Below are 26,194 nucleotides of genomic sequence, written 5' to 3' on the forward strand. Positions count from 1 at the left end.
ACCTCCTTGCAACAATGTAGCCTTTAATCTAATCAAGATATTCTTGGCCTGAAGAGTAGCCAGCAGTATACACCTCACTTGGACTTTACCACCTCTGCGGTTTCACTCGTTATGAAACATAAGTAGCCTGGATTTCCCATACTCCTTTCCATAACTCTTGTATATACAGGGTTGGCCAAAAGTCATCTGACAGTAAATCAAAACTATTTAATTCCAAGATTTATTTATGTTTAACAACTGAATGAATTTAATAGAAACACTGCCAGATCTGACTGACCTGATGCAGCCTTCGGGCTTCCCAGACCCCAATTGAACCGTCCAACCCATGCTAGCATGGAAAGCGGATGTTAAACGATGATGATGATGATGATGATATCTAAATATGAAACATCATGAAAATTGTTCAAACTGAAGTCCTTCCTGAGCAACACATTTTTCCATTCGAGTCAATATAGAATTAGATAGAATTTATGAAATTTTGATTTAATGTCAGGTGACTTTTGGTCAACCCTGTGTGTGTGTGTGTATATATATATATATATATATATATATACAGGGGTTAGAAAAAATAATGGAAACACCTAGCATCATAATTTTGAAATATCTGTAAAACCGTCAAAATCTCATTTATTTTAATGTTTTTTGATTTATTATCAGTGTTGCTCAATATGTTTTGCTAAATTTGCTGTTTCTTTTCAGATATCATCAGAAAAAGGTAATTAAAATCCATTAAAACGACAGATCTATCAGACTTTCAAAGAGGTCAAATTGTTGGTGCTCATATGGCAGGAACTGGCATAACGAAAACAGCCGAAATGTTTGCTGTATCAAGAAGTACTGTCTCGAAAGTAACGACAGCCTTTGAGAAAGAGGGAAAAACCTCCTCATCAAAACAAAACCACGGAGGAAAACCAAAACTTTCAGATAGTAACCGTCAGACTCTACAGCTTTCAAAATTACTGCAGTGCTTAATGAACACCTTGAGGACCCAGTTTCCACAAAAACTGTTTGCCAGGAGCTGCACAAAGCTGGATTTCATGGGAGAGCTGCAATCAGAAAACCACTACTTTCAAAAACAAACGTTGCAAAGCGTTTAGAGTGGAGTAAAAAACCTACAAAATTGGTCTTTAGAGTGTGGAAGAATGTTATTTTCTTGGATGAGTCATCCTTTACCTTATTTCCAACCATGCTCAAGTATATATGTGGAGACAGCCAAGAGAAGCATTTGACCCAGACTGCCTTCTTCCAACTGTTAAACATGGAGGAGGATCTGTGATGATCTGAGGGGCTCTATCTTGGAAATCCGCTGGCCCAATGGTTTCCCTTCATGATAAAATTAATAGACAAGACTATTTAAGCATTCCAGGGGAAATGCAATCTTTCAGGATGATAATGCACCAATTCACACGGCTAAAATCATTACTGAATGGCACAAAGATCTCAATATTTTAGAAAAACAAGTAAGGAGTCGGTATCCTCTACCATCATCACTACAAGAACTGGAGACTGTTTTAGCTGAAGAATGGAGAAAAATTCCTTTGGAAACAATTCAAACTTTGTATGAGTCCATACTCTGTGGAATTCAAGCTGTAATTACTGCCAAAGGCAGTCCTACCCAATATTAAAATAAATTTGTTTGAAATTTTAAGGTGTTTCCATAATTTTGTCCTACCCCTGTATGTATATATATATATATATATATATATATATATATATACATATATATCACCGTGACCGACCAGGCTATCAGATGTTGCTACACATTCCTGGTCATAATGCGAAGCGCATTGTTTTTAGCCTTCAAATGACGCCACCCCGCTGGCTAAGCGAGCAGGCCAACAGAAGAAAGAGTGAGAGAAAGTTGTGGCGAAAGAGTACAGCAGGGATCGCCACCACCCCCTGCTGGAGCCTCATGGAGCTTTAGGTGTTTTTGCTCAATAAACACTCACAACGCCCGGCCTGGGAATCAAAACTGCGATCCTACGACCGCGAGTTCGCTGCCCTAACCACTGGGCCATTGTGCCTCCACACACACACACACACACATATATATATATACCCCCACATCTGTCACATAAGTATGTTGGTACACATACACACACTGCATTCATGCAGATGCACACATAGACATCCACTCCTCAAACGCTCAAATACATGCATACATAACACAAATATCCATATATAAACACACACAAAAATTCTAAAACATACTTACCCGAATTGCTACAAAATATATTTTTCCATCACACTGGTAAGCTTCTAGATTCTGTTGCGTGTCAGCTAGACAGGCAGACCGTACAAACATCATCCAGTTGCACTGACCGTTATCAGTCATGTCCAGTGTGACCACCGACTGAATAGATTCTCCACCATTAAATACCTAGAAATGGACAATGGCAAAGAGACAGTGAGACAGGACAGTTCCACAATCCATTGGTGTATATCACGCAGGGTACACTTTGTCTAATCAGACAAGAAAGGGAGTTTCTAGAGCCAATTAAGGGAAGTGCTACATCAAGCATGGGCAACTATTTCATAGCGGCCACACTACTAAAAGAATTTGAGGTAATTTTTCATTGCTGCGTCATTCAGAAAGCACTGCAGGCTGCAGTTTACCCACGACTGCTCTACATAGTTGTTCAATCTGCTAGAAATAGCAGCCAAATACCACACACACACACACACACACACACACACACATACATAAGCAAACAAACAGAGTGTAAGGAATATTCTGTCGCATGTAAAAAGCACCATCCGATCGTGGCCGTTTGCCAGCCTCGCCTGGCCCCCGTGCCGGTGGCACGTAAAAAGCACCATCTGATCATGGCCGTTTGCCAGCGCCGGTGGCACGTAAAAAGCACCTACTACATTCACAGAGTGGTTGGCGTTAGGAAGGGCATCCAGCTGTAGAAACACTGCCAGATCAGACTGGGCCTGTTGCAGCTTTCTAGCTTCCCAGACCCCAGTTGAACTGTCCAACCCATGCTAGCATGGAAAGCGGACGTTAAACGATGATGATGTATTTCTATGGACATTGACCGAGAGATTTCAAACTGACCAAAATTTTGTCAATCTCATCGTTCAAAGCACCGTCCTCATTTTTGGTAACTTATAAAACTAATTAAAGACAACAACAATAAAACAAGCAATCCAAAATTTTTTTTTTTTAAATAACTGAATTTACCTTTAGAATAAGTGAATTTGTCTGTACAGGTGTGTAATTGGCATCTGCTGGAAAAGGAGGGGCTACAACAGGTCCGAATTTGGAACGTGCTGGTATCACACGTTTGGCAAAAACTCCTCTTTCTGAAACTGAAGAGTGAATGAGGGAACATGAAGTTGATGATGAAGTGGGACTTAAAACAAAATTACTAAAAGAAATAAGTTTTCCTTTCCGCTCAAGAACCTCTTTCACATCAGAGACAGCATTTCCATCAAATAAATGAGCATTTGAGCCAATGAAGGAGTTTGATAGTAGCCACTCAACCGGTTAGAAATAAGAGTCGGATCTTTTCGGTTTGAACGGCAGTTTTTAACATAATTTCTAGGTAACTAAAAAATTTTAAACTTCGTATACTGGTAGAATGTGTTTATAAAACATCTTTTTCTCTTGGCTTTATTGAGAAAATTCTATAGTTTGTAAGATATTTGTTGTTGTTTTTTCTTCAATTTCTGCAATTTCAACCAATCAATGACGTCTATTGAGGTAAAAAACCAATCTGTGCCATATGAATATGCCCCTCGTTTAAGAAACAGATTGGGTTTATTTACATTTGTGAAGAAAAAAGATACCTTCCCCCCCACCCCTAACCCTAAAACAGATTGAAATGCAATAGATCGATACTAGGGTCGTAATTATGGGTGACAATTTCATATGACACCGCTAGAAAAAACTGCCGTTCAAACCGAAAAGAACCTAAGAGGCAAATAAATGTCCTTCAAATCACACTCCCACTTTCACAATCTTAACAAAAAAATGGGAAGGACACATTACATTAAAAAAATCTTAGATATAGGCACATATTGAGTTTCACCGTGGTCGCTGGACCTGTTAGACATAGTAGTCAAATCATCATTTAGTGTCCATTTTTCTATACAGGCATGGGTTGGATGGAATGACAGGAGCTGGCAAGGCCAGGAGCCACACAATGTTCCATAGACTGTTTTGGTTTGGTTTCTACAGCTGGATGCCCTTCCTAATGCCAACCACTTTATAGAGTGTACAGGATACTTTTTTACAGGATGCCATCACCAGTGCTTTGTACGTGGCACCAGCACCAGTGCTTTGTACGTGGCACCAGCACTCTTTACATGGCACTGTGGTTTCAGGATATTAATTCTATTGTAATGCTCACAGAGTGGTTGGCGTTAGGAAGGGCATCCAGCTGTAGAAACGCTGCCAGATCAGACTGGAGCCTGGCGCAGCCTTCTGGCTTCCCAGATCCCCGGTCGAACCATCCAACCCATGCTAGCATGGAAAACGGACGTTAAACGATGATGATGATGATGAATGCACCATATACCTTAGTCCTTTGCCAGATCTCCTCTCAAATCGTACAATATCATTCTTGGAAACAGGAATGGCCATATTAGATAATATAGTCTTACATAATACCTAAAAAGACAGAATGTTCAGAGCCGATATGCTTTTGACCATAGGACTGCTTGGTTAGGGCTTACCTAGGGTTAAACAACAGCACCTTTCCCGGCTCCAGCAGGAAAATGTATAACCATCTCTTTGTCTAGTGGAGGTGCATGATTTGGCGATTAAGATATTGAAATTACGAGCATAAGATTGTGATTTTGATTCCTGGACTAAGCAATGTCTTGTGTTCTTGAGCAAAACACTTCTTTTACATTGCTTCAGTCCACTCAGCTGGTAAAAATGAGTAAATCTTGTGAAGGACTAGCGTCCCATCCAGGGAGGAATATATATATACCAGAGAAACTGGGAAACTGGCCCCTATGCCCCTTACAGGGTAATATAGTCTGACCATTTCTTTCCTTACCTTTTAGGGGATGAGTCTTGAGATTTGGTCGAATAACTAGTCCTTTTGGCAGTGTGAGGTGGGCCATAGGAGGAATGACCCTGTCCGGAATGTCTTGAAGGGGTCCATGTTCAGGGCAGTCCCGATTATTGCTGCGTCCACATTCATGGCACCCTTAAAGGGAAAAAAAAAAGAAAAGAATCAAATATTTGTTTCAAATCTGGGCACAAGACCATCAGTTTTAGTCGGGAGGAGACAGTCAATCACATCGACCACCCCCAGTACTCGTCTGGTACTTATTTCATTGACCAAGAAAGAACGAAACGCAAAATCAATTTAGGCAGAATTTGAACTCAGAACATAATGAGTCAGAAGAAATAACGAAAAGCACTTTTAACCAACGTTCTAACAATTATGGAGCTCACTGCTTTAGAAGACAATCAAATATTAATCAATATGGTTATGATGATGATGATAATGATGATGATGATGATAGTGGTGGTGGTGATGGTAGTAGATCATCCATCAACAGTTTCAATGATAAGCATTCAGGCACAGGAGTGGCTGTGTGGTAAGTAGCTTGTCATCCAACCACATGGTTCCGGGTTCAGTCCCACTGCGTGGCACCTTGGGCAAGTGTCTTCTACTATAGCCTCGGGCCGACCAAAGCCTTGTGAGTGGATTTGGTAGACGGAAACTGAAAGAAGCCTGTCGTACATATGTATATATATGTATATGCGTGTGTGTGTTTGTGTGTCTGTGTTTGTCCCCCTAGCATTGCTTGACAACCGATGCTTGTGTGTTTATGTCCCCGTTACTTAGCAGTTCGGCAAAAAGAGACCGATAGAATAAGTACTGGGCTTACAAAAGAATAAGTCCCGGGGTCGAGTTGCTCGATTAAAGGTGGTGCTCCAGCATGGCCGCAGTCAAATGACTGAAACAAGTAAAAGAGTAAAAGAGAGTTGTCCAATCACCTCAACTACCGCCTCTTTCAATTATCATATAGACAGCTGAGTACTCCACCGACATATGCACCCTCCAACATAATCCTCAGGCTGTCGAACCCCCCAATAAACAGACACACAAAATATGAAAGACGACCATCAACCCAAAACCCCACAAAGACAAACACACAAGCAGCAAGACGAGCACGATACATACAACCAACAACCTATAACACTTGGAGAGAACAAACAGAATATGAACAACCACCAACACATAACACTGGACATCCTAAATGGACACACACATGGAACAATAAACAAGTGGATAGAAATCAAAACATAACCTACAACAAACATCGAGGAAATCCAAACCATACAAACACCAACCCCATGCGACCCCACAAAATTACAAGATGGATAAAAAACAACCCCCACTATCAATACAACACAAACACAAAACAATTGTAATATGGTTGGACCTTTCAGTCACATGCACTATCCATCCAACAGGTTTCCATCTAGCCAATTTTATTCACAAGGCTTGGTTTAACCTAAGGTTATATAAAAAAAAAGGTAGCCAAAGGTGCCATACCATAGGATTGAAACCAGAACATGACTATGAAGTGAGGTTCTTAAGTACTCAGCTAAGCCTGCAGTCATTAGGGGCCAATATAAATCATCTCGCCTGATCATAAACCCACTCAGAGCTGATCTGGGGTTCAACAACAACAATGACAGCCTGTTAGACCTATTAGAAATAATAACCAAATCACCCTCAGACCACACTACATCCTACCATCATCATCATCACTTTAACGTCCACTTTTACCATGATAGGGTGCAGAGAGCACCATACGAGCATGATCATTGATGCGGCTAACCGGCTTTCGTGCCAGTGGCACTTAAAGGGCACCATTCAAGCGTGATCGTTACTAGCGTCGCCTTACTGGCACTTGTGCCCATGCTAGTAGGGTGCCAAGAGCACCATCCGAGCATGATCGTTGCCAGAGCAGCCAACTGGCTTCCATACCCGTGGCACGTAAAAGGGCACCATTCGAGTGTGATCGTTGCCAAAGTCGCCTTACTGGCACCTGTGCTGGGGACATGTGTAAAAGGATTCGAGCGAGGTCGTTGCCAGTATCACCTGACTGGCCCCCGTGTCGGTGGCACATAAAAAGCACCCACTACACTCTCGGAGTGGTTGGTGTTAGGAAAGGCACCCAACTGTAGAAACTCTGCCAAATCAAGATTGGAGCCTGGTGCAGCCATCTGGTTCACCAGCCCTCAGTCAAAATCGTCCAACCCATGCTAGCATGGAAAACGGATGTTAAACGATGATGATGATGATGATGTAAGGGTCAAACAAGAGTTTATTTAGACAGATTTTCTATGGCCAGATGCCCTTCCTGTCACCAACCCTTACTTGTTTCCTAACAAGTTAATCTTTCCCCAAGGCCAGACATGTTTTTGCAGAATACTGGAAATGAACGACACTGCTTGTATGAGAGTGATTATCATTTTAAAACTGTCAAATGATATCAAGACAAGGGAACACAAACACACACACATGAGGTATACAGCCTAGGGGTTAAGGTGTTGCGCTCATGATTGCGAGATCATGGTTTCAATCCCTGGACTGGCTGATGCACATGTTGCTCCGCAACCACTTCAACATCTGATGTGATACACTGAGCACCTGTTCAGGGAATGTCGATTTGATGGAGAGAGGGAGCTGATGTACAGCATGGACATTTGACCCCTATAAACAAATATCTTGAGCAGCTGATTCAGCAAAAACTGAACACTCGTACATTGACTTTGATAAGGGATTCCATCATATGTGTATGCAAGTGTATGTGTGTGTGTGTACACAATGGGCTTCTTTCAGTTCCCATCTGCCAAATCTACTAACAAGGCTTAGGTTGACCAAAGGCTACAGCAGAAGATGCCTGCCCGAGGTGCCATGCAGTGGAATTGAACCCGAAACCCTGAAATTAGGAAGCAAACTTCTTAACCATGTCTACACCAGCTATCTTACATAAAGAAGGATACATTAGACAGTACAAATTTTGATATTCTTTTATTCTTTTACTTGTTTCAGTCATTTGACTTCGGTCATGCTGGAGCACCGCCTTTAGTCAAGCAAATCAATCCCAGGACTTATTCTTTGTAAGCCTAGTACTTATTCTATCGGTCTCTCTTGCCGAACCACTAAGTGACGGGGACATAAACACACCAGCATCGGATGTCAAGCGATGTTGGGGGGACAACCACAGACACACAAACATATACACACACACACATACATGCTCTCTCTCACTTTCTCCCCATTCATCACCCTCTTGTACTATCTTATATCCCTCCCTACCACTACACACTCAATAACACTATAAAATGGTAAAATTTTTTCCCCAAGATCTTAGACCCCGCTTGGAGTAAACATTCTGACTAACTACAAAAGAAACCAGCAAAACAATTTTTTCTTCTTCCCTATCCCCCTTTTCTTCCTTTCCTTCTTTTTCTTTAACACCTCTTTCAGAGACAAAAACACACACACACATGCTCTCTTTCACTTTCTCCCCATTCATCACCCTCTTGTACTATCTTATATCCCTCCCCACCACTACATACTCAATAACACTATAAAATGGTCAAAATCTTGCCACAAGAACTTAGCTCAATTTGAAAACTCCACCAGAATGGACGAAAGGGCTAATATATGATATAAGTTATATGATGTATAAAAACATGTAATATACAAATAAATATCTGTAAATATAAAATCATCCGAATTTCTGAGTACCTCATTTCTTCTAATATAAAATACATGTACATCATCTCCAAACCTTCTGATATATATATATATATATATAAAAGCACTGTCTGAACGTGGCAGATACTAGCATCGCCTGACTGGCATCCGTGTCGGTGACACGTAAAAGCACCAACCGATCGTGGCCATTTCCCAGCCTACTCTGGCTCCTGTGCCGCTGGCACGTAAAAAACACTCACGGAGTGGTTGGCATTAGGAAGGGCATCTAGCTGTAGAAACACTGCCAAATCAGACTAGAGCCTGGTGCAGCCTCCATGACTTATCAGACTCCGGTCGAACCGTCCAACCCATGCTAGCATGGAAACTGGACGTTAAATGATGATGATGATGATATACACAACGGGCTTCCTTCAGTTTCTGTCTTCCAAATCCACTCACAAGGGCTTTGGTCAGCCCGAGGTTATAGTAGAAGATACTTGACCAAGGTGCCACGCAGTGGGACCGAACCCGGAACCATGTGGTTGGTAATCAAGCTACTTATCACACTGCCACTTCCGCACCTATATGTATATATGTATAAAAAGACATGATGCTCGTGGGTGGAAAGTCTTTTATGACAGAGCTACTTGACCAGGGCTGACCTGGTACTAAACAACAATAGCAGCCAACAACACTCATGTTGTCATGGAAACGTGGAAGACAACAAAAATAGAAAGAAAAAAAAACACTAAGAAAATAAAAAAATTAATTAATTAAAATACTTTTCGTAATTAGAAGATAATTTTCAATTCAATCAAGTTTGATAGGAACAAGTTTCAAACTGGTTTTCGTTGGTTTCAAAGCATAATCTTTAGTTCATTGGACTGTGTGTGTGTTCAATAATTAATGGTCTGATTATTATTATTGTTGTTGTTGTTGTTGTTGTTGGTGGTGGTGGTGTTGTTGTTGTGTATTTGGTTTTTATTGGTCAGTACAGGCCATCTATTTTGGTGGTCAGCATTGTTCATCTTGGACAATAGTTTATTTTTGATGTTTTTCTTTATCTTGTGCCAAAAATAAATTTGCTTCTACTGCCTCCATTACATCCCACAACCACCACCACTACCACCCACTCACTGCCACAACCACCACCACTACCACCCCACCCACTCACTGCCACAACCACCACCAACTGCTGTAAGCACTTCACCAGTGAAATCACAAAACCACCCACCCACTCACCAGTGCAACCACAACATACCACAACACCACCAACCATCCAACATCTACCATCAACACCATCTCCAGCAGCAATATCATACGCCAACAAGAAGGCTTCTACGTGGTCACTTGGCTTGCTAGACATAGTAACCTAATCTCTCTTAATTATAGCCTACCTTCTTATGTAATGTATTCCTCGATACGCTCTGTCTGAATACAAAATGGAATGGCCATGACTGGAATACCTTTGATCATAGCTGACCTGAGATTAAACAAACAATATCAGTAAAGACAAATGCCACAATCTGACCAGATCCCTTCTATTTGCTCATTTCCTCAACAGCAACAGCTGGAAGAGGGTTCAAAGGTTTAGTTTGTTGGCCCTGCCTGAGATTTGAAACCAAATCTGCCCACTTGTTGCTTATCAAAACAAGCAGGTGGGAGGGGATGCTCTCCACTCCAGATGATTCATGGAGAAACACTTGACCCCCCAAGGATCTGTGCTGGTCAAGGAAACATCAGTCCTTTGTTTAAGGTTCCAACTAAATTACTGACCATAGTCTATATCTCTTCCTCTTTTGTGTCAGCCAGCCCAAGGGGCAACAGCCTCTTTTGCGCCAGCCATGACCAAAAGCAGCGCTTCCCTTCACCTGGCCACGAGAAAGAGTAGTGTTGGCCCTGCCTGAGATTTGAAACCAAATCTACCCACTTGTTGCTTGTCAAAACAAGCAGTGGGGGGGGGGAATCATCTCCGCACCAAATGATTGATGGGAAAACACTTGACCCCCCTAAGGACCTGTGCTGGTCAAGGAAACATCAGTCCTTTGTTTAGGGTTTGACCTACATTACTGACCATTGTCTATATAACAGAGAGCATTTTGTGTCAGCCAGACCAAGGAGTAACACTTCCCTTCACCCAAAATAAGAGACTTTCAGTCACAAAAAAGATGATGCCGCCTTTATCCTTTCTTCCTTTCTAGTCAGCACCATGCATTCCTTACTCTTTCCCTCTCTACTGGCTGACAGCAAGTTCTACACTATCGACTGCTAACCAGTTAGTGGAACATTGTGGAGTTGTCAGAAAGTCATTTTTCTTTTTTTGCCCCTGAAGTGTAGCTTTAGTTTATAGGATGTACTTTGGACCAAGTTACTGATGTCCAAACTTAACAATAATCATCTCAAACTCACTAATGTGGGGAGGTTTGCAAAAGCAATGGGCTCCCCACCCCTCTCTCTCTCTCTCACTCTACTTTGCTGATTAACTCAACTGAAGGCCACTAGGTGGCTTTGAATAAAGAGGGCAGATTAGAGGTTTAACATTATTGGAATGCAGACTGAGTCGTGATCAACCCAGCTGGGTCGACGTGGAGGCACATAGCCTAGTGGTTAGAGCAGCGGACTCGCGGTCAAGAGTTCACGGGTTTGAATCTCAGACCGGGCAATGTGTGTGTTTATGAGTGAAAACATCTAAGCTCCACGCGGCTCCAGCAGAAGGTAATGGCGAACTTCTGCTGACTCTTTCGCCACAACTTTCTCTCACTCTTTCCTCCTGCATCTTGCAGCTCACCTGCAACAGACCGGCATCCCGTCCAGGTGGGGAACCTATACTTCAAGAAACCGAGAAACCAGCCCTTATGAGCCAGGGATGGCTCGAGAAGGAACAAACAAACAAAACAGCTGAGTCAACTGGGCAAGGGGACCTGATGTTGAAAAACCCAAAAATCCCTGAGACCAAATCACAATCATTATCATCATCATCGTCATCATCATCAACATTTTAAATGTCCACTTTTCCAAGCTTGCATAGGCCAAATGGAATTTGTTGAAGTGGATTTCCTAAGGGTGGAGCCTAACCCTACCACCTGAACAGTCACAATAAATCTCACACAAGAAACCAATGCTGGCAAACCAGGCTGAATTCTAACCCACGAATCATGGCATTTCTGGAAGGCAGAGCCAAAAGACAATGCTCCAAAACATATCCCAATATCCACAAATTTCTGTGCCATGGGTCCACTTCTTCTTCTTCTTACGGCATTCACCCGGGGCGGGTTGAGCGGGCTTCATTCATCCTCAATGCTGCATCTCTCACAAACGCCGACCAGGCCTGGCAATTTGAAGCTAACGACCGCGTAATCCCCAACCACTCCTTATTCCAGCGGCGAATGTCGTAGATATGGGGGCCGAGGTTGGGTTCCAGATCAGCCTTGACTGTCATCAGCCAGGTTTTTCGTTGTCCACCACATCGCTTTCACCAACCCTGAAGGGGAGCTCGGCCAATTGCTTTGTAGGTTGGGTTCCAGATCAGCCTTGACTGTCATCAGCCAGGTTTTTCGTTGTCTACTACATCGCTTTCACCAACCCTGAAGGGGAGCTGGGGCAATTGCTTCGTAAATGAATTCTCCTGGTTGACGACGGAGGGCATGACCCAGCCAACGCAGACGTCTCGTTAGGATGACTTGTCGGAGGGAGGTGATCCTTTAAATATTCCTCACCTCCCTCCATGGGTCCACTCAGATGACATAAGTCTACTCAAGCAGACACTTACCTTGTAAACCTCTGTATATTATACAAGCCTGTATGTGGTTGGTTGACTTGTTAGAAATAGTAAATCAAATCTTCATCAAACCACACCCTTCCATCTTAGATAATGTCCAAATTACACTAGGAAAGATGAGGTAGTTATGATTTGAATGGCCTTTGATCACAAGTTGTCATTCTGCTCTATCAGGGTTGACCTAGGGCTACACAACAGTCACACACTTGTCATAGATAAAGAGGTTCAATGGGTATTGCTTCTAATCCTCAGATTAACTAATAAGCCTAAAAGAGATTTGAAAGATACTTACATATGCCATCCATTTTCTTCAGTTGTGTCTTCTAAGCATATTCTCTAAAATTAAATGCCAAACCTGAAAATCCAAAACAAACAATAACAACATTAACAATGATGATAATAATAATAATAATAATAAAGTAATTCTTTTATTGGCCACAAGGGCTACTATAAAGATATAATAATAATAATAATAATAATAATAATAATAATAATAATAATATAATAATATAATCTTTTCTACTCTAGGCACAAGGCCTGAAATTTTGGGATGAGGGGGCCAGTCAATTAGATTGACCCCAGTATGCAACTGGTACTTAATTTATCAACCCCAAAAGGATGAAAGGCAAAGTCGACCTCAGCAGAATTTGAACACAGAATGTAAAGACACACGAAATACCGTTAAGCATTTTGCTGGTGTGCTAACATTTCTGCCAGCTCACTGCCTAATAATAATAATAATTAATTCGTTTATTGGCCAAAAGGGCTAACAAAAATCAATTAAAACATGTAGGGACAAAATACAGGACGAAAGTTACAAAAGGGTTTTGTCCGTTTAAAAAAAAAGTCATTGTAAAAATATGAAATAACAACGAAAATATGTAACAATTAAAACTACCAATAGGGGGATGCGCTTCGAAAGGTTACTCATGGAAAAACCCATAAAAGCCACGGGAGCCTGGTCAAAAAGGGGCCAGAGAGCCCTTTTCTCCTTTTATATTTACCTTTTTGTATCACAGGTGTAACTTCAGAATTGGTCCGTTCATACTGGCCATTCTTGCGACATTCACCCATCTCTCAATAAACTTGCTATGAGACAGCACTTCCCTCTTGCAGCTCTGTCAAAGAGACGAGCTGTGGAAAGTCGTGTCTGACAAAACACAACCACACGCTTGAGATGCATGTCTGCACATCAGTAACCACGGTATGCCAAGGCCCCCGTTCAGCGGCCGTTGACAGCAGATGGAGCGCCTGACCAGTGGTACCTGACCCTTCCACAAAAAGTCAAAGAGCAAGCGCACCAGCTTGGCCAACCAGTGGTCGAGACAAGGGACGACAGTCAATCGGTAATAGATGACGGATGCGATGTACGCATTCGCCACCTCTGCTCGACCTTTCAGGGACAGCTTCCTCTCGGCCCATTTCTGGGTGAGATTGGCCACCCTGTTCATCACTTCTTCCCAGTTTTTATCCACCTGGAGATCCGGACAAAACCAGACCCTGAGCAGTTTAACGGGTCCGTCTGTCCAGCGCCCTACAACACTGTTGGACGGCATGGACTTGCCTCTCCAGGTGCCCACAGACTTTTCTGCATTAATCTTTGCACCTGTCACCGCTTCGTACTCGTTTAGCGTCTCGCCAATCAGGTCAATGTGCCCATGGCTCAACACCATCACGGTGACGTCGTCGGCATAGGCAGACATGCTGTTTCCACCTCCTAGATCACGCAGGATACCCCTCAAAGCCTCCTACTTGCGCAGTAATGGCTCGAGAGTCAATATGTGAAGGAGGAAGGAGAGAGGGCATCCTTGGCGAACCGAATGCAAAATGTCAAACAGCTCCAAAAGGTGACCGTTCACCCGTATCACCGAGCAGATGTTGCTGTACGAAGAAGCGATCCACCCGTGGAAGACTGGACCAAAACCGGCTGCCTTGAGAACAGCTGCTAGGTATCGATGGTCGACACTATCGAAGACTTTACTTTGATCTAAATTGATCAAAGCCCCACCCGTGCCAGCTTCATTACCCACCCTCTCTATGATGTAGCGCATGAGATGGAGATTATCGTGTATCGACCTGGTCGGCACGGCGCATGTCTGCACCTTGCCAATCAGCTTGTCCACAACAAGCGCCAATCTCTTGGCTAGCATCTTGGCCAAAATCTTCAACTCTGCATTGAGCAGAGTGATGGGCCTAAAGTTCCCTATAATGTCCCCTTTGTTTGGGTCCTTTCTCAGCAAAGCCACCTCTCCTCGACAAACAAAAGCAGGAATTCTCCCGTTTTGTTGCCAGTTGCAGTAGACGTTTGCCAAGAGGCCCGCAAACAAGTCTGGCATTGAAGTGTAAACCCGGCGATCTGCCTCTCGTGCAGTTCTTCATTGCTTCCTCCACTTCTCAGGCAGATATCGGTCTTTCGCAGCACTCCGCCTCGCTGTCTGAGAGAGAAAGGCAAAACCGACCTCGGCAGAATTTGAACTCAGAACGTAAAGATACACAAACAATAATAATAATAGTATAATGATTTCTTTTATCTTCCCCCATCAACCCCCAGTATATAACTGGTACTTTATTTTTATCAACTCTTTAAGGATGAAAGGCAAAGGTGAGTTCAATGGTATCTTTTATCTTTTACTTTGTTTCATTCATAAGACTTAGGCCATGCTGGGGCACCATCGTGAAGAATTTTTAGTCAAATGAATCAACCCCAGGACTTACTTTTTTTCAAGTCTGATACTTATTCTGTCAATCTCTTTTGCCAAACCACTAAGTTACAGAGACATAAAACCCACCAACACCAGTTGTCAAGCAGTGGGGGGGGGGGGAAATAGACACACACACACATCTTCCTCATCATCATCATCATTTAGCATCTGCTTTCTATGCTGGAATGGTTTAAATGGTTTGACTGAAACTGGTAAGCCATGGAGGCTACATCAGGTTCCAATCTGATTTGGCATGGTTTCTACAGCTGGATGCCCTTCCTAACGCCAACCACTCCATGAGTGTAACACACATAGATACATAATTATTTAACTTTTATTTTTTACTTGTTTGAGTCATTAGATGGCAGCTATGTTGGGGCCCTACCTTGGAAAATTTTTAGTCGAATCGAATCCCGGTCTTACTATCTTAAGCCTTGTACTTATTCTATCAGTCTCTTTTACCAAACTGCTAAGTTACAAGGATGTAAACACACCAACACCAGTTGTCAATTGGTGGTGGGGAACAAATACAGACACTTTGTAAGCCTAGTACTTATTCTATAGGTCACTTTTTGCCGAACCGCTAAGTTATGGGGATGTAAACACATCAGCATCAGTTGTCAAGCAATGTTGGGGGGACAAACACATACATATATATACATATATATACGACGGGCCTTTTTCAGTTTCCGCCTACCAAATCCACTCACAAGGCTTTGGTCAGCCCGAGGCTGTAGTAGAAGACACTTGCCCAAAGTGCCACGTGGTGGGACTGAACCCGGAACCATGTGGTTGGTAAGCAAGCTACTTACCACACAGCTACTCCTGCGCCTATATGTATGTATACATATGTAGTGGCTTCATACAGGCATAGCATGGATTCGATCCTTGATCACCAAATTTCAATTAATAGTTCAACAGCTCTTTTCTCATGGTAAAACAATAGTTCTTCTGTAAGTGACAGCAGTTACATGTGCCAAATGCCTTCGCTAAGTAGAATAATGTCTTTGTCACTTGACCTTTCTAACCTCATCTAGTGGAGGCACATAGCCTAGTGGTTAGAGCAGCAGACTAGTGGGATCGCAGGTTCAAATCTCAGACCGGGCGATGTGTGTGTTTATAAGCGAAACACCTAAGCTCCACGCAGCTCCAGCAGAAGGTAATGGCGAACTTCTGCTGACTCTTTCGCCACAACTTTCTCTCACTCTTTCCTCCTGCATCTTGCAGCTTACCTGCGATGGACCAGCGTCCCGTCCAGGTGGAGAATCTATACGCCAAGGAAACCGGGAAACCGGCCCTTATGAGCCCGGAATGGCTCGAGAAGGAACAAACAACAAAACTTCTTCTAGGCCACTAAAAGCTAGAATAGAGATAATAGACCACCAACAAAATCCATTCTCAACAACATGTCCGTCTTTCTAACTAGTTTTGGATAGTTATAAATACTAGAACAAATTCTAGTATTTATAACTATCCAAAACTAGTTAGTGAACAGACGAGAGTCATAGTCACAAGCAGGCTGCCACTAAAGACAAATGGCCAGAGGGAGAAAGAAGGTTACAACCAGCCAACTATGAGACAACTTCCCTTGACTCTATAACTTTCTGTAACTCACATTCTGTTCTCTGTAACATTACCATATCTCTCTCTATACACTACTATGAGAACAAATACACACCCTGGCCGAAATTAACTCTTTTTACCTCACATGCTTTTCCATTTACTAATTATACATACCAACCTGTCGCAGTTTTGGATACATACAAAGTAATGGTAAATGAAAATATCTCTTTACAACTTCAACCACTGTTCTTCTTCCATCTTGCATACTGGCAACCAACACCTTAACAACAAACCACTACAATTGGTGACGACTCCGACATTCCATCCTATTGTTTATCTATTATTGTTTAACCATTACATATATATATATATATATATATATATATATATAAAATAAAACAAAAGAAAAAAATTCCTTCAAAGGGATGTAAATAAATTGTCAATTGTATTTAATTCATTTAATATTTGTATGTATGTATGTATATATATATATCATCATCATCATCATTTAACGTCTGCTTTCCATGCTAGCATGGGTTGGACGGTCCAACTGGGGTCTGGGGAGCCCGAAGGCTGCACCAGGCCAGTCAGATCTGGCAGTGTTTCTACAGCTGGATGCCCTTCCTAACGCCAACCACTCCGAGAGTGTAGTGGGTGATTTTATGTGCCACCGACACAGGTGCCAGACGAGGCTGGCGAACGGCCACACTCGGATGGTGTTTTTTATGTGCCACCGACACAGGTGCCAGACGAGGCTGGCAGACAGCCACGCTCGGATGGTGTTTTTATGTGCCACCGACACAGGTGCCAGATGAGGCTGGCGAACGGCCACGATCGGATGGTGTTTGTTACGTGCCCACAGCACGGAGGCCAGTCGATGCGGTACTGGCTACCGCCACGTTCGGATGGTTTTCTTGTGTGCCACCGGCACTGGTACCACAAAGATACAAATTCCATTGATGTTCATCTATTTTGATTTGTTTTGATTTGATATATATATATATATATCATAAAACAAAGAAAAAACTATTCCTTCAAAGGGATGTAAATAAATTGTTAGTTTCATCATCATCATCATACTCCAGTTTTTTAAATCTGGGCTTTTGTCCCCGTTAATGGGGGTGGCCAGATCTACCTCAATGCCATAACAACAGAAGTAGGCAGGTGCAGCCCACCACAACCCTTGGGGTGGCTGGTGCCCATTCTCCTTTGCTATCATGAGGCTTTTTTGGAGCTGGATTTTCTATGGGGAGCAGGCCCTTGTTTATCCCCAACCTCAGTTTCTAGACATGAGTGGTCCTGAGACCAAGGCTTCTATGATGATTTTTAAGAAATGTGATAGAAAACTAGCTCAAGAAGGCAGGGACGCTACTCCCTGAGACCCCTGTCGAAGGCCCCCTACCCTAGTTTGTCAATTGTATTTCTCTATTTCATTTAATATTTGTGTGTGTGTGCGTCGTATATGACCATGAAATTGCACCTAGAAAGTTACCCGTTACCGTCTGAGGCATAAATCCAGGAAACATTGTTTATGGAAAACCAGCAGTTACTCGTGCATGCCAGCCACCCCCTCTCCATGTCAGTGACATTACCCAAGGGAAAGGCAAAGACCAATACAATTTGGTACCGGTGATGTCACAACATATTTCTACAGCTGAGTGAACTGAACCAACATGAAATAAAGTGTCTTGCTCAAGAACACAACACACAGCCCAGTCCGGGAATCAAACTCACTACCCCGTGATTGTAAGCCCAATGCTCTAACCACTGAGCCATGCATATTTACAACCATGCTATCTAGCAGCTAAGCACATCATCATCATCATCATCATTGTTTAACGTCCGCTTTCCATGCTAGCATGGGTTGGATGGTTCAACTGGGGTCTGGGAGGCCAGAAGGCTGCACCAGGCCCAGTCTGATCTGGCAGTGTTTCTACAGCTGGATGCCCTTCCTGACGCCAACCACTCTGTGAGTGTAGTGGGTGCTTTTTATGTGCCACCAGCATGGGGGCCAGATGAGGCTGGCAAACAACCACGATCAAATGGTACTTTTTACGTGCCACCGGCATGGAGGCCAATCGGGGTGGCGCAGGCAACGGCCACATTCGAATGGTTCTCTTACATGCCACCGGCACTGGTACCACAGCTATAATTTCCATTGATGTTGATCAATTTATGAATCTCAGGAGATGGGGCTAAAAGTCTAGAAAAAGCTGGATGTGTTGTTTCTTATCACTGTTTTGGTTTTTTGACAAATCAACAAGAGAGAACTTTTGTCAGAGAAGCAAGAGAAAAGAAAGCAGGAGGAATGAATCTATTGAAGCGGAAACCATTGTATCTCTCTGAATATAAATGGCAAAATTTCTGCGTGTGTGTCCTTTACACAAATCCACAATTTTTCAGTTAGAGGGCTCACACTTTCTATGGTCATTCAAGACCATCCAAGGGTGGTTGTGCACATCTTTACATTTTCCCAGTCACCCTGCAAAGCCATTAAAAAAATCAATAGAAGTGACTTTTTTGTGAATTTTCTATCCAAAACCCAATCAAAATGCCCGAAACTTGATACGCTTAGCCCTTTAGTGTTCTGATTATTCTATCAAACACAATGCTTATTGATTCCCATTGATTTGAATTAATCATGCATTATCCCATATCTTCAAGATCTTGATGGTGTAATTACCTAATGTAGAATAATATTGTAGGGTAGGTGTGAGAGCCTGGATCAGGTCAGTTTGAACATAAAACAGATTAACTATTTTGACCGGATATGGCCGGTTTAAATACTAAAGGGTCAAAGCTCATCAGCAATTAAGTGAGAAGATTACATTGTCTTGTTAAACCTCCTTCCCCAGTGTACATAACCCACACCTGATATACCCTTATTCTTTTACTTGCTTGTCATTTGACTGTGGCCATGCTGAAGCACCGCCTTTAGTCGAACAAGTCAACCCCAGGACTTATCCTTTGTAAGCCTAGTACTTATTCTATCAGTCTCTTTTGCCAAACCGCTAAGTTATTGGGACGTAAACAAAACCAACGTCAGTTGTCAAGTGATGGTGGGGGGGAGGGGTATACACACACAAATACATACATACATATATACATATATATATATACCAATTATATACTTTTTATTTATTATTTTGTACATTACTTAATCATTGGTATATGTTATATTTAATTACGTGCAGGTGGCACGTAAAAAGCACCCACTACACTCGCGGAGTGGTTGGCATTAGGAAGGGCATCCAGCTGTAGAAACTCTGCCAGATCAGACTGGATCCTGGTGCAGCCCCTGGCTTCCCAGACCTCAGTCGAACTATCCAACCCGTGCTAGCGCGGAAAACGAACGTTAAACGATGATGATGATGATGATATATACATATATATATATATATATATACGATGGGCTTCTTTCAATTCACGTCTACCAAATCCACTTTGGTTAGCCTGAGGCTATAGTAGAAGACACTTGCCCAAGATACCACACAGTGGAACTGAACTTGGAACCATGTGGTTGGGAAGCAAGCTTCTTACCTCACAGCCACTCATGCGCCTATAGATTACATTTAAGAAGCATTTCTTAATTATCTGAAAGAAAAGTTTACCTAGGAAAATGAATGGAATGCAAACAAACTTTCATCTCCACTTGTCAGCTATTTGCAATGACAACAAAGTCATGGAGATAAAAAGCACCAGTGATGGTGCCACATAAAAAGGCACCCACGCCACTGTCTTTTAAAAAGCACTTATGCTAATGTCAGGTAAGAAGCACCTGTGCAGGTGTCATGAAAGAAGCACCTGTGCAGGTGTCGTGAAAGAAGCACCCAAGCCAGCACAGGTAAAAAGCACTTGTGCCAGTTCCACACTAGAAGCATTCATGTGGAGGCACATGGCCTGGTGGTTAGAGCAGCGGACTTGCAGTCGAGGGATCGCGGGTTCAAATCTCAGACCAGGCAATGTGTGTGTTTATGAGCAAAAACACCTAAGCTCCACGCGGCTCCGGCAGAAGGTCATGGTGAAACTTCTGCTGACTCTTTCGCCACAACTTTCTCTCACTCTTTCCTCCTGCATCTTGCAGCTCACCTCCGACAGACCGGCGTCCCATCCAGGTGGTGAACACATACGCCAAGAAACTGGGAAACCGGCCCTTATGAGCCAGGCATGGCTCGAGAAGGAACAAACAACAACAACAAACAAGAAGCATTCATGCATTGCCTTGTAGCTTTGATATTTCAATGACATGATAGCTAATTTTTAAAGTAATATTGTAGGGTAAGTGTGAGAGGACAGATCTGGTTGGTTTGTAGATAAAACTGGCAGATAATTTTGGTCAGATATGGCCAGTTTAAATGCAAAAGAGTTAAACACATTTTCAAAATAATCTTAATCAGGATAAGAACAGGAACAGAACATTATGTTATCAGTTAGCAGAATCATAACAGACGATGAACCAAAATCCAATATAATTTCATTATATAAATAAGGCGGCAAACGGACAGAATAGTTAACACGTTGGACAAATTGCTGTGTGGCATTTCTTTGGACTGTCTCTCTCTTTACTCTTTTACTTGTTTCAGTCATGTGACTGTGGCCATTATGGAGCACCGCCTTTAGTCGATCATATCGACCCCAGGACTTATTCTTTGGAAGCCTAGTACCTATTTCATCGGTCTCTTTTTTGCCGAACCGCTAAGTTACGGGGACGTAAACACACCAGCATCGGTTGTCAGGCGATGTTGGGGGGGGGACAAACACAGACACACAAACACGCACATACATACATATATATATATACATATATACGACGGGCTTCTTTCAGTTTCCGTCTACCAAATCCACTCACAAGGCTTTGGTCGGCCCGAGGCTATAATAGAAGACACTTACCCAAGGTGCCACGCAGTGGGACTGAACCCGGAACCATGTGGTTCGTAAGCAAGCTACTTACCACACAGCCACTCCTACGCCTACTCTTTATGTTCTGCATTCAAATTCCGTTGAAGTCAACTTTACCATTCTTCCTTTTGAGATTGATAAAACAAGTCCCAGTTGAGCAATGGGGGTTGATGTAATTGATGTATCCCATACCCTAAAATTCCTGGCCTTGTGCCAAAATTTGAAACCATTATATAAGTACCCAGCATGTTTAGTTATTTCCATAAATATTTAATACAGGGGCCACTAGGCCATGCAGATATATAAGAAGTACATGCTGGAAGCAATGGCATTTGGGACATATAGATGGTAAAATCAGCTCTTGTTTGATTTAAAGTAATCTGTGGTGGAAATGAGGAAACCCACGAGTAGGTTAAGGTCCACAAAGCTGGGTTCAGAAAAAGGGGTTAGATGCTATAAACACAAACACCCACACTACTTGTGAGGTGTAAACTAGGGGAATACCCATCCAGCTGTGTACCCTAGCATTTCCATTACTGAAAATGATCTACTGCTTTTGAGGGGGTTCCTTTTTATCATTTTTATTTTTATTTTTACAAAGGGGTCTTTGTAAAAAGCCATTCAGTAAAAAAGGGCACCAAGTAACAAAATGGTGAAAAAAGCTGATCTAAAGCTACATAACATAAGGGGTCCTTGTTTTCTCAAGATTGTCGGACACAATTTTGAGGGTGATTTGGCAGTTATTTTTAATAAATTGAATGATTAGACATAGACCCTCCATGGCTCGACATAACTGCTGCGCTTGGTCCAAAGTTTTAACTCAACAAACCCACGAGCAAAGACATTGTAACTATTACCCCCCCCCCATTACCACAAGCATTGTGTATCTAGGACTATCATTACAAATGTAACATTCCTTTTAATTATATTTTTTCCCGATGTTGTTTAACCCCCAGTCTGATCTGATTTATCAAAACAGACCAGCGGTCAAGGGCGTTCCAGCCATGACCATCTCGTCTATTTTTATTGATAAGGGACTACGGTGTCTTTCTTTATTTAAGACGAAAGGGTGCGATTCAAGCGAGATTTAACTGTCATTTCTAAGAGGCCGAATGACAACATGGAGGTTATTTTGATGGATCGACATTACAACTGCTGTTGTTTAACCCCAGGTCAGCCCTGACCGAGCTGATCTGCGATCAATGACTTTCGAGCCATGACTATCCTGGCTTTTCGGAATACATAATTAAATATCGCTTCCCTTTTTTTGTCTTAAGATGCTAGGACGTGATTTGGCTGCTATTTCTAGCAGTACGAGACTACGTCGAAATTCTTATGTAGGCTCGTATCGTTGTTTAGCCCGGGAGGTCGGCCTTCGTTATAACAGACCTGTGACCAAAACTATGAGCACCACTCCCTTTTATTTTGTCAGGTATAATGTATTTAATACTAACAATACATAACACAGCCTCAGATGTTATTTTTAGAACGAAAGGGATGCGATTTACGAAAGATTTGGCTGCTATTTCTAGTAGGTTTAAATGACTATGTAGAGAATGGCCTCGTTGGCTCGTGGCTGGATTTATGATGACAGGGGCTGTTAGGAGGTGGATATGAAAACAAAACAAAAAACATATTTACATACAGAATACAAATATATTTCGAAAAGAGAAGTGGGGGAAAAAAAACGTGTGTCTGTGTCTGTATAAACAGAAAACAGATTCAGTCATATACAGTTACCAGACATCTAAAATATATACTGGTGCATGCTTACATGTGCATATATTTACATACAAACAGAAACAGCCAGTTGTATTCACAGACACCCACATCATACACAAGCCACGAGTTAATGAAGGCGACTATATTTGGTCGATAATTCTGCTAGAAGTAGTAACCAGCTGTCCCTCGAAATGACGCTGTATAGACTTAAGTAAAAAAATAATAAAAGGATACATTGGACACTGTAGTCCCTGAAATAGATAGAGAGAGGTAGATAGATAGATAGATATAGATAGATAGATAGAGATAGATAGATAGATAGATAGATATAGATAGAGATATATAGATAGATAGATAGATAGATAGATAGATAGAGATATATAGATAGATAGATAGATATAGATAGAGATATATAGATAGATAGATAGATAGATAGATAGAGATATATAGATAGATAGATAGATATAGATAGAGATATATAGATAGATAGATATATAGATAGATAGATAGATATAGATAGAGATATATAGATAGATAGATAGATAGATAGAGATAGATAGATAGATAGATAGATAGATAGATAGAGATAGATAGATAGATAGATAGATAGATAGATAGATAGATAGATAGATATGATAGATAGATAGATAGATAGAGATAGATTGATAGATAGACAGACAGACAGATAGACAGAAGAAAATGACAAAATGATCACAGTTTGGAAGACCTTTCATCACAGATTTGCACGATCGGGCCTGACCTGGTGCTAAATAACAGCCATTCACAAACGTACACCTACAGTTTTCACAAAACACAAAAATAAAAGATAAACGCATACGTATACACCTTATTAAAAAACAAGGGCTATATACCCATACATACATATACATTCTCGTACACACTGTATAATATATATATATATAGGCGAAGTTTCATATATATATATACAATGAAGAAAGTGGAGGTGGTGGTGTCACAGCATGGCTTTAGCCGTCGTGACTAAAATAAAGTACAGAACCCCCATATTTACAAAACACACCAATACTTCTTCTTCTCCCTAGAAGTAAACAACAAAACAGCAATGCTGCTGCCTCTCAAGTTTTGTCTAATAACAAAAAAACGGTAAAAGACTTCTAAAAGACTTCTCGGGTATTAAACAACCACAAAACATACTGTTCGTTTCTTTTTCTTTTCTTTTATTATTTTTTTTACGGGTGTTTGTTTTAGGGAAAAACTAAATTAAATTAGGAATTATTGGAACCAAAAAAATTAATTAATTAATTAATCGGGATACATTTTCTGAAGAATCTTTAGATCAAAGACCCAAAGATGTACTTTTAGACGCGATTTGGCTGTCTTTAAGTTTGGTTGTTGTTGGTTTTGGACCAAAACTTAAAACCATCATTTACACAAATTAAAGATTATTGTTGAGAGAAAAAAATACCACAATTTAAACAACCTGTATTTCTTATTTTTTGTAATTAACACCTTTCCACGTGCACACATATGCACAGGAAACTTTTTTTTTTAAAGGAATTTTACCAAAATATGCAAAGTAAAGTAAAAATTTGTGAGACTTACTCCGTTTTCTTTCTGTTTTCCAGTGAAATAACTTGAGATCAAAACGTTTTCTTTTCACTCAGCAGGTGCGATATACATATACATACATATATATATACATATATAGATAGATAGATATATATATACACACACACAATCTATATTAGAGAGTGAGAGACAGGGAAAGATGGAAGTTGATAAAAAAGATAGCTACATGTAGATATTCGTCGATGGCAGAGGCGAGATGCTGATCATACAGAAGTAAACAGACAATCGAATGTGTTAAAGCGTCATGGCAGGATCGAATCTAGGTCCAGGGAGTACGAGAGAAGTAATCAGTGTAGATCTTTTGAAAAAATGCCATTTGCTGTCGTCAGCGTCGCGCGAACCACGCTTCCGTCTCTTTCTGGCTTTCTCCTTTTTTCTTTTTTTTTTCAGATTTTTTTCTCTTTTTTTTTGAGATTTTTTTTTTTTTCTCACACTGTCAATCTCCGGTACACGGTACCACCGAAGAACCTGTAATACATAGCCAATATATACACCACAGTAACCATATATATATATATATATTTGTGTGTGTGTGTGTGTGTGTGTATGTGTGCGCGCGTGTGTGTGTGCGTGCGTGCGTGTGTGTGTGTGTGTGTATGTGTGTACTGTTTAGTTATTATATGTGTGTATACAAATATATATGTATTTATTTACATATATATATTTGTATACATACATACATATATTTACTGGTCAGAGCGATACGGTTTCCAGATGTCGCAAGAACTGTGTTAAGAAAACACTAATTTAAAAAAAAACAAATAAAAAAAGAATGTTTCTAAATAAAAACGAGAGAAATGATAACGAAGAAGAAGGGATTTCCCAAATAAAGTATATATTATTCTCTCTCTCTCTCCTTCTCTCTCTCTTTCTCTCTCTCTCACTCTATTGGCCTCTCTGTTCTCTCTCTCTTTATTCCTCTCTTTGTTTCTCTCTCTCCGTTTCTCTCTCTATATCTAATTGCTAACTTCAGTTGCTTTACATTAGTTACTTCCCCTGATTGCCGCTCTTTTACACTTGCGAGGAAAAACAGACACTATCCCTCCCCTCCCCTCTTTTGTTTGTCTTCTTTTTTTTTTATTATATTTCTGAAAAGAAACTTTCTCGAAGTTGGTAGAAACTTTTTTTTCTTGGACAACTTCTTTTTAGCTTTTTTTCATTCTTTTCCTGTTTTTTATGCTTTTGGTATTTTTATAGTGTCTAAAACCTTTATGGTCAAATAACCACTAATAAAA

At 41.3% G+C, this 26,194-nt stretch overlaps 1 protein-coding gene across 2 annotated transcripts in view; it reads right to left on the reverse strand.

Moving 5' to 3' along the window:
- The window catches only part of LOC115219490 (PR domain zinc finger protein 10-like), a 32,627-nt gene extending 7,122 nt beyond the window's left edge, over nt 1–25,505 (reverse strand). Inside the window, exons 1-5 of one of the 2 annotated variants that reach the window (XM_029789664.2) lie at nt 24,933–25,505; nt 12,758–12,820; nt 5,013–5,165; nt 3,188–3,315; nt 2,216–2,380 (exon numbers count right to left, since the gene is read on the reverse strand). In XM_029789664.2, coding sequence (XP_029645524.1) covers nt 2,216–2,380; nt 3,188–3,315; nt 5,013–5,165; nt 12,758–12,770 — 459 coding nt within the window. In that variant the 5' untranslated portion in view covers nt 12,771–12,820; nt 24,933–25,505. Of the gene's footprint in view, nt 1–2,215; nt 2,381–3,187; nt 3,316–5,012; nt 5,166–12,757; nt 12,821–24,928 lie in introns of both variants that reach the window. The other variant, XM_036508661.1, reaches the window with a different exon arrangement.
- Nucleotides 25,506–26,194: the final 689 nt, after the last annotated feature.

The sequence above is a fragment of the Octopus sinensis genome, linkage group LG14 (assembly GCF_006345805.1).
Source record: "Octopus sinensis linkage group LG14, ASM634580v1, whole genome shotgun sequence".
In the NCBI taxonomy this organism is placed as follows: Eukaryota; Metazoa; Mollusca; class Cephalopoda; order Octopoda; family Octopodidae; genus Octopus; species Octopus sinensis.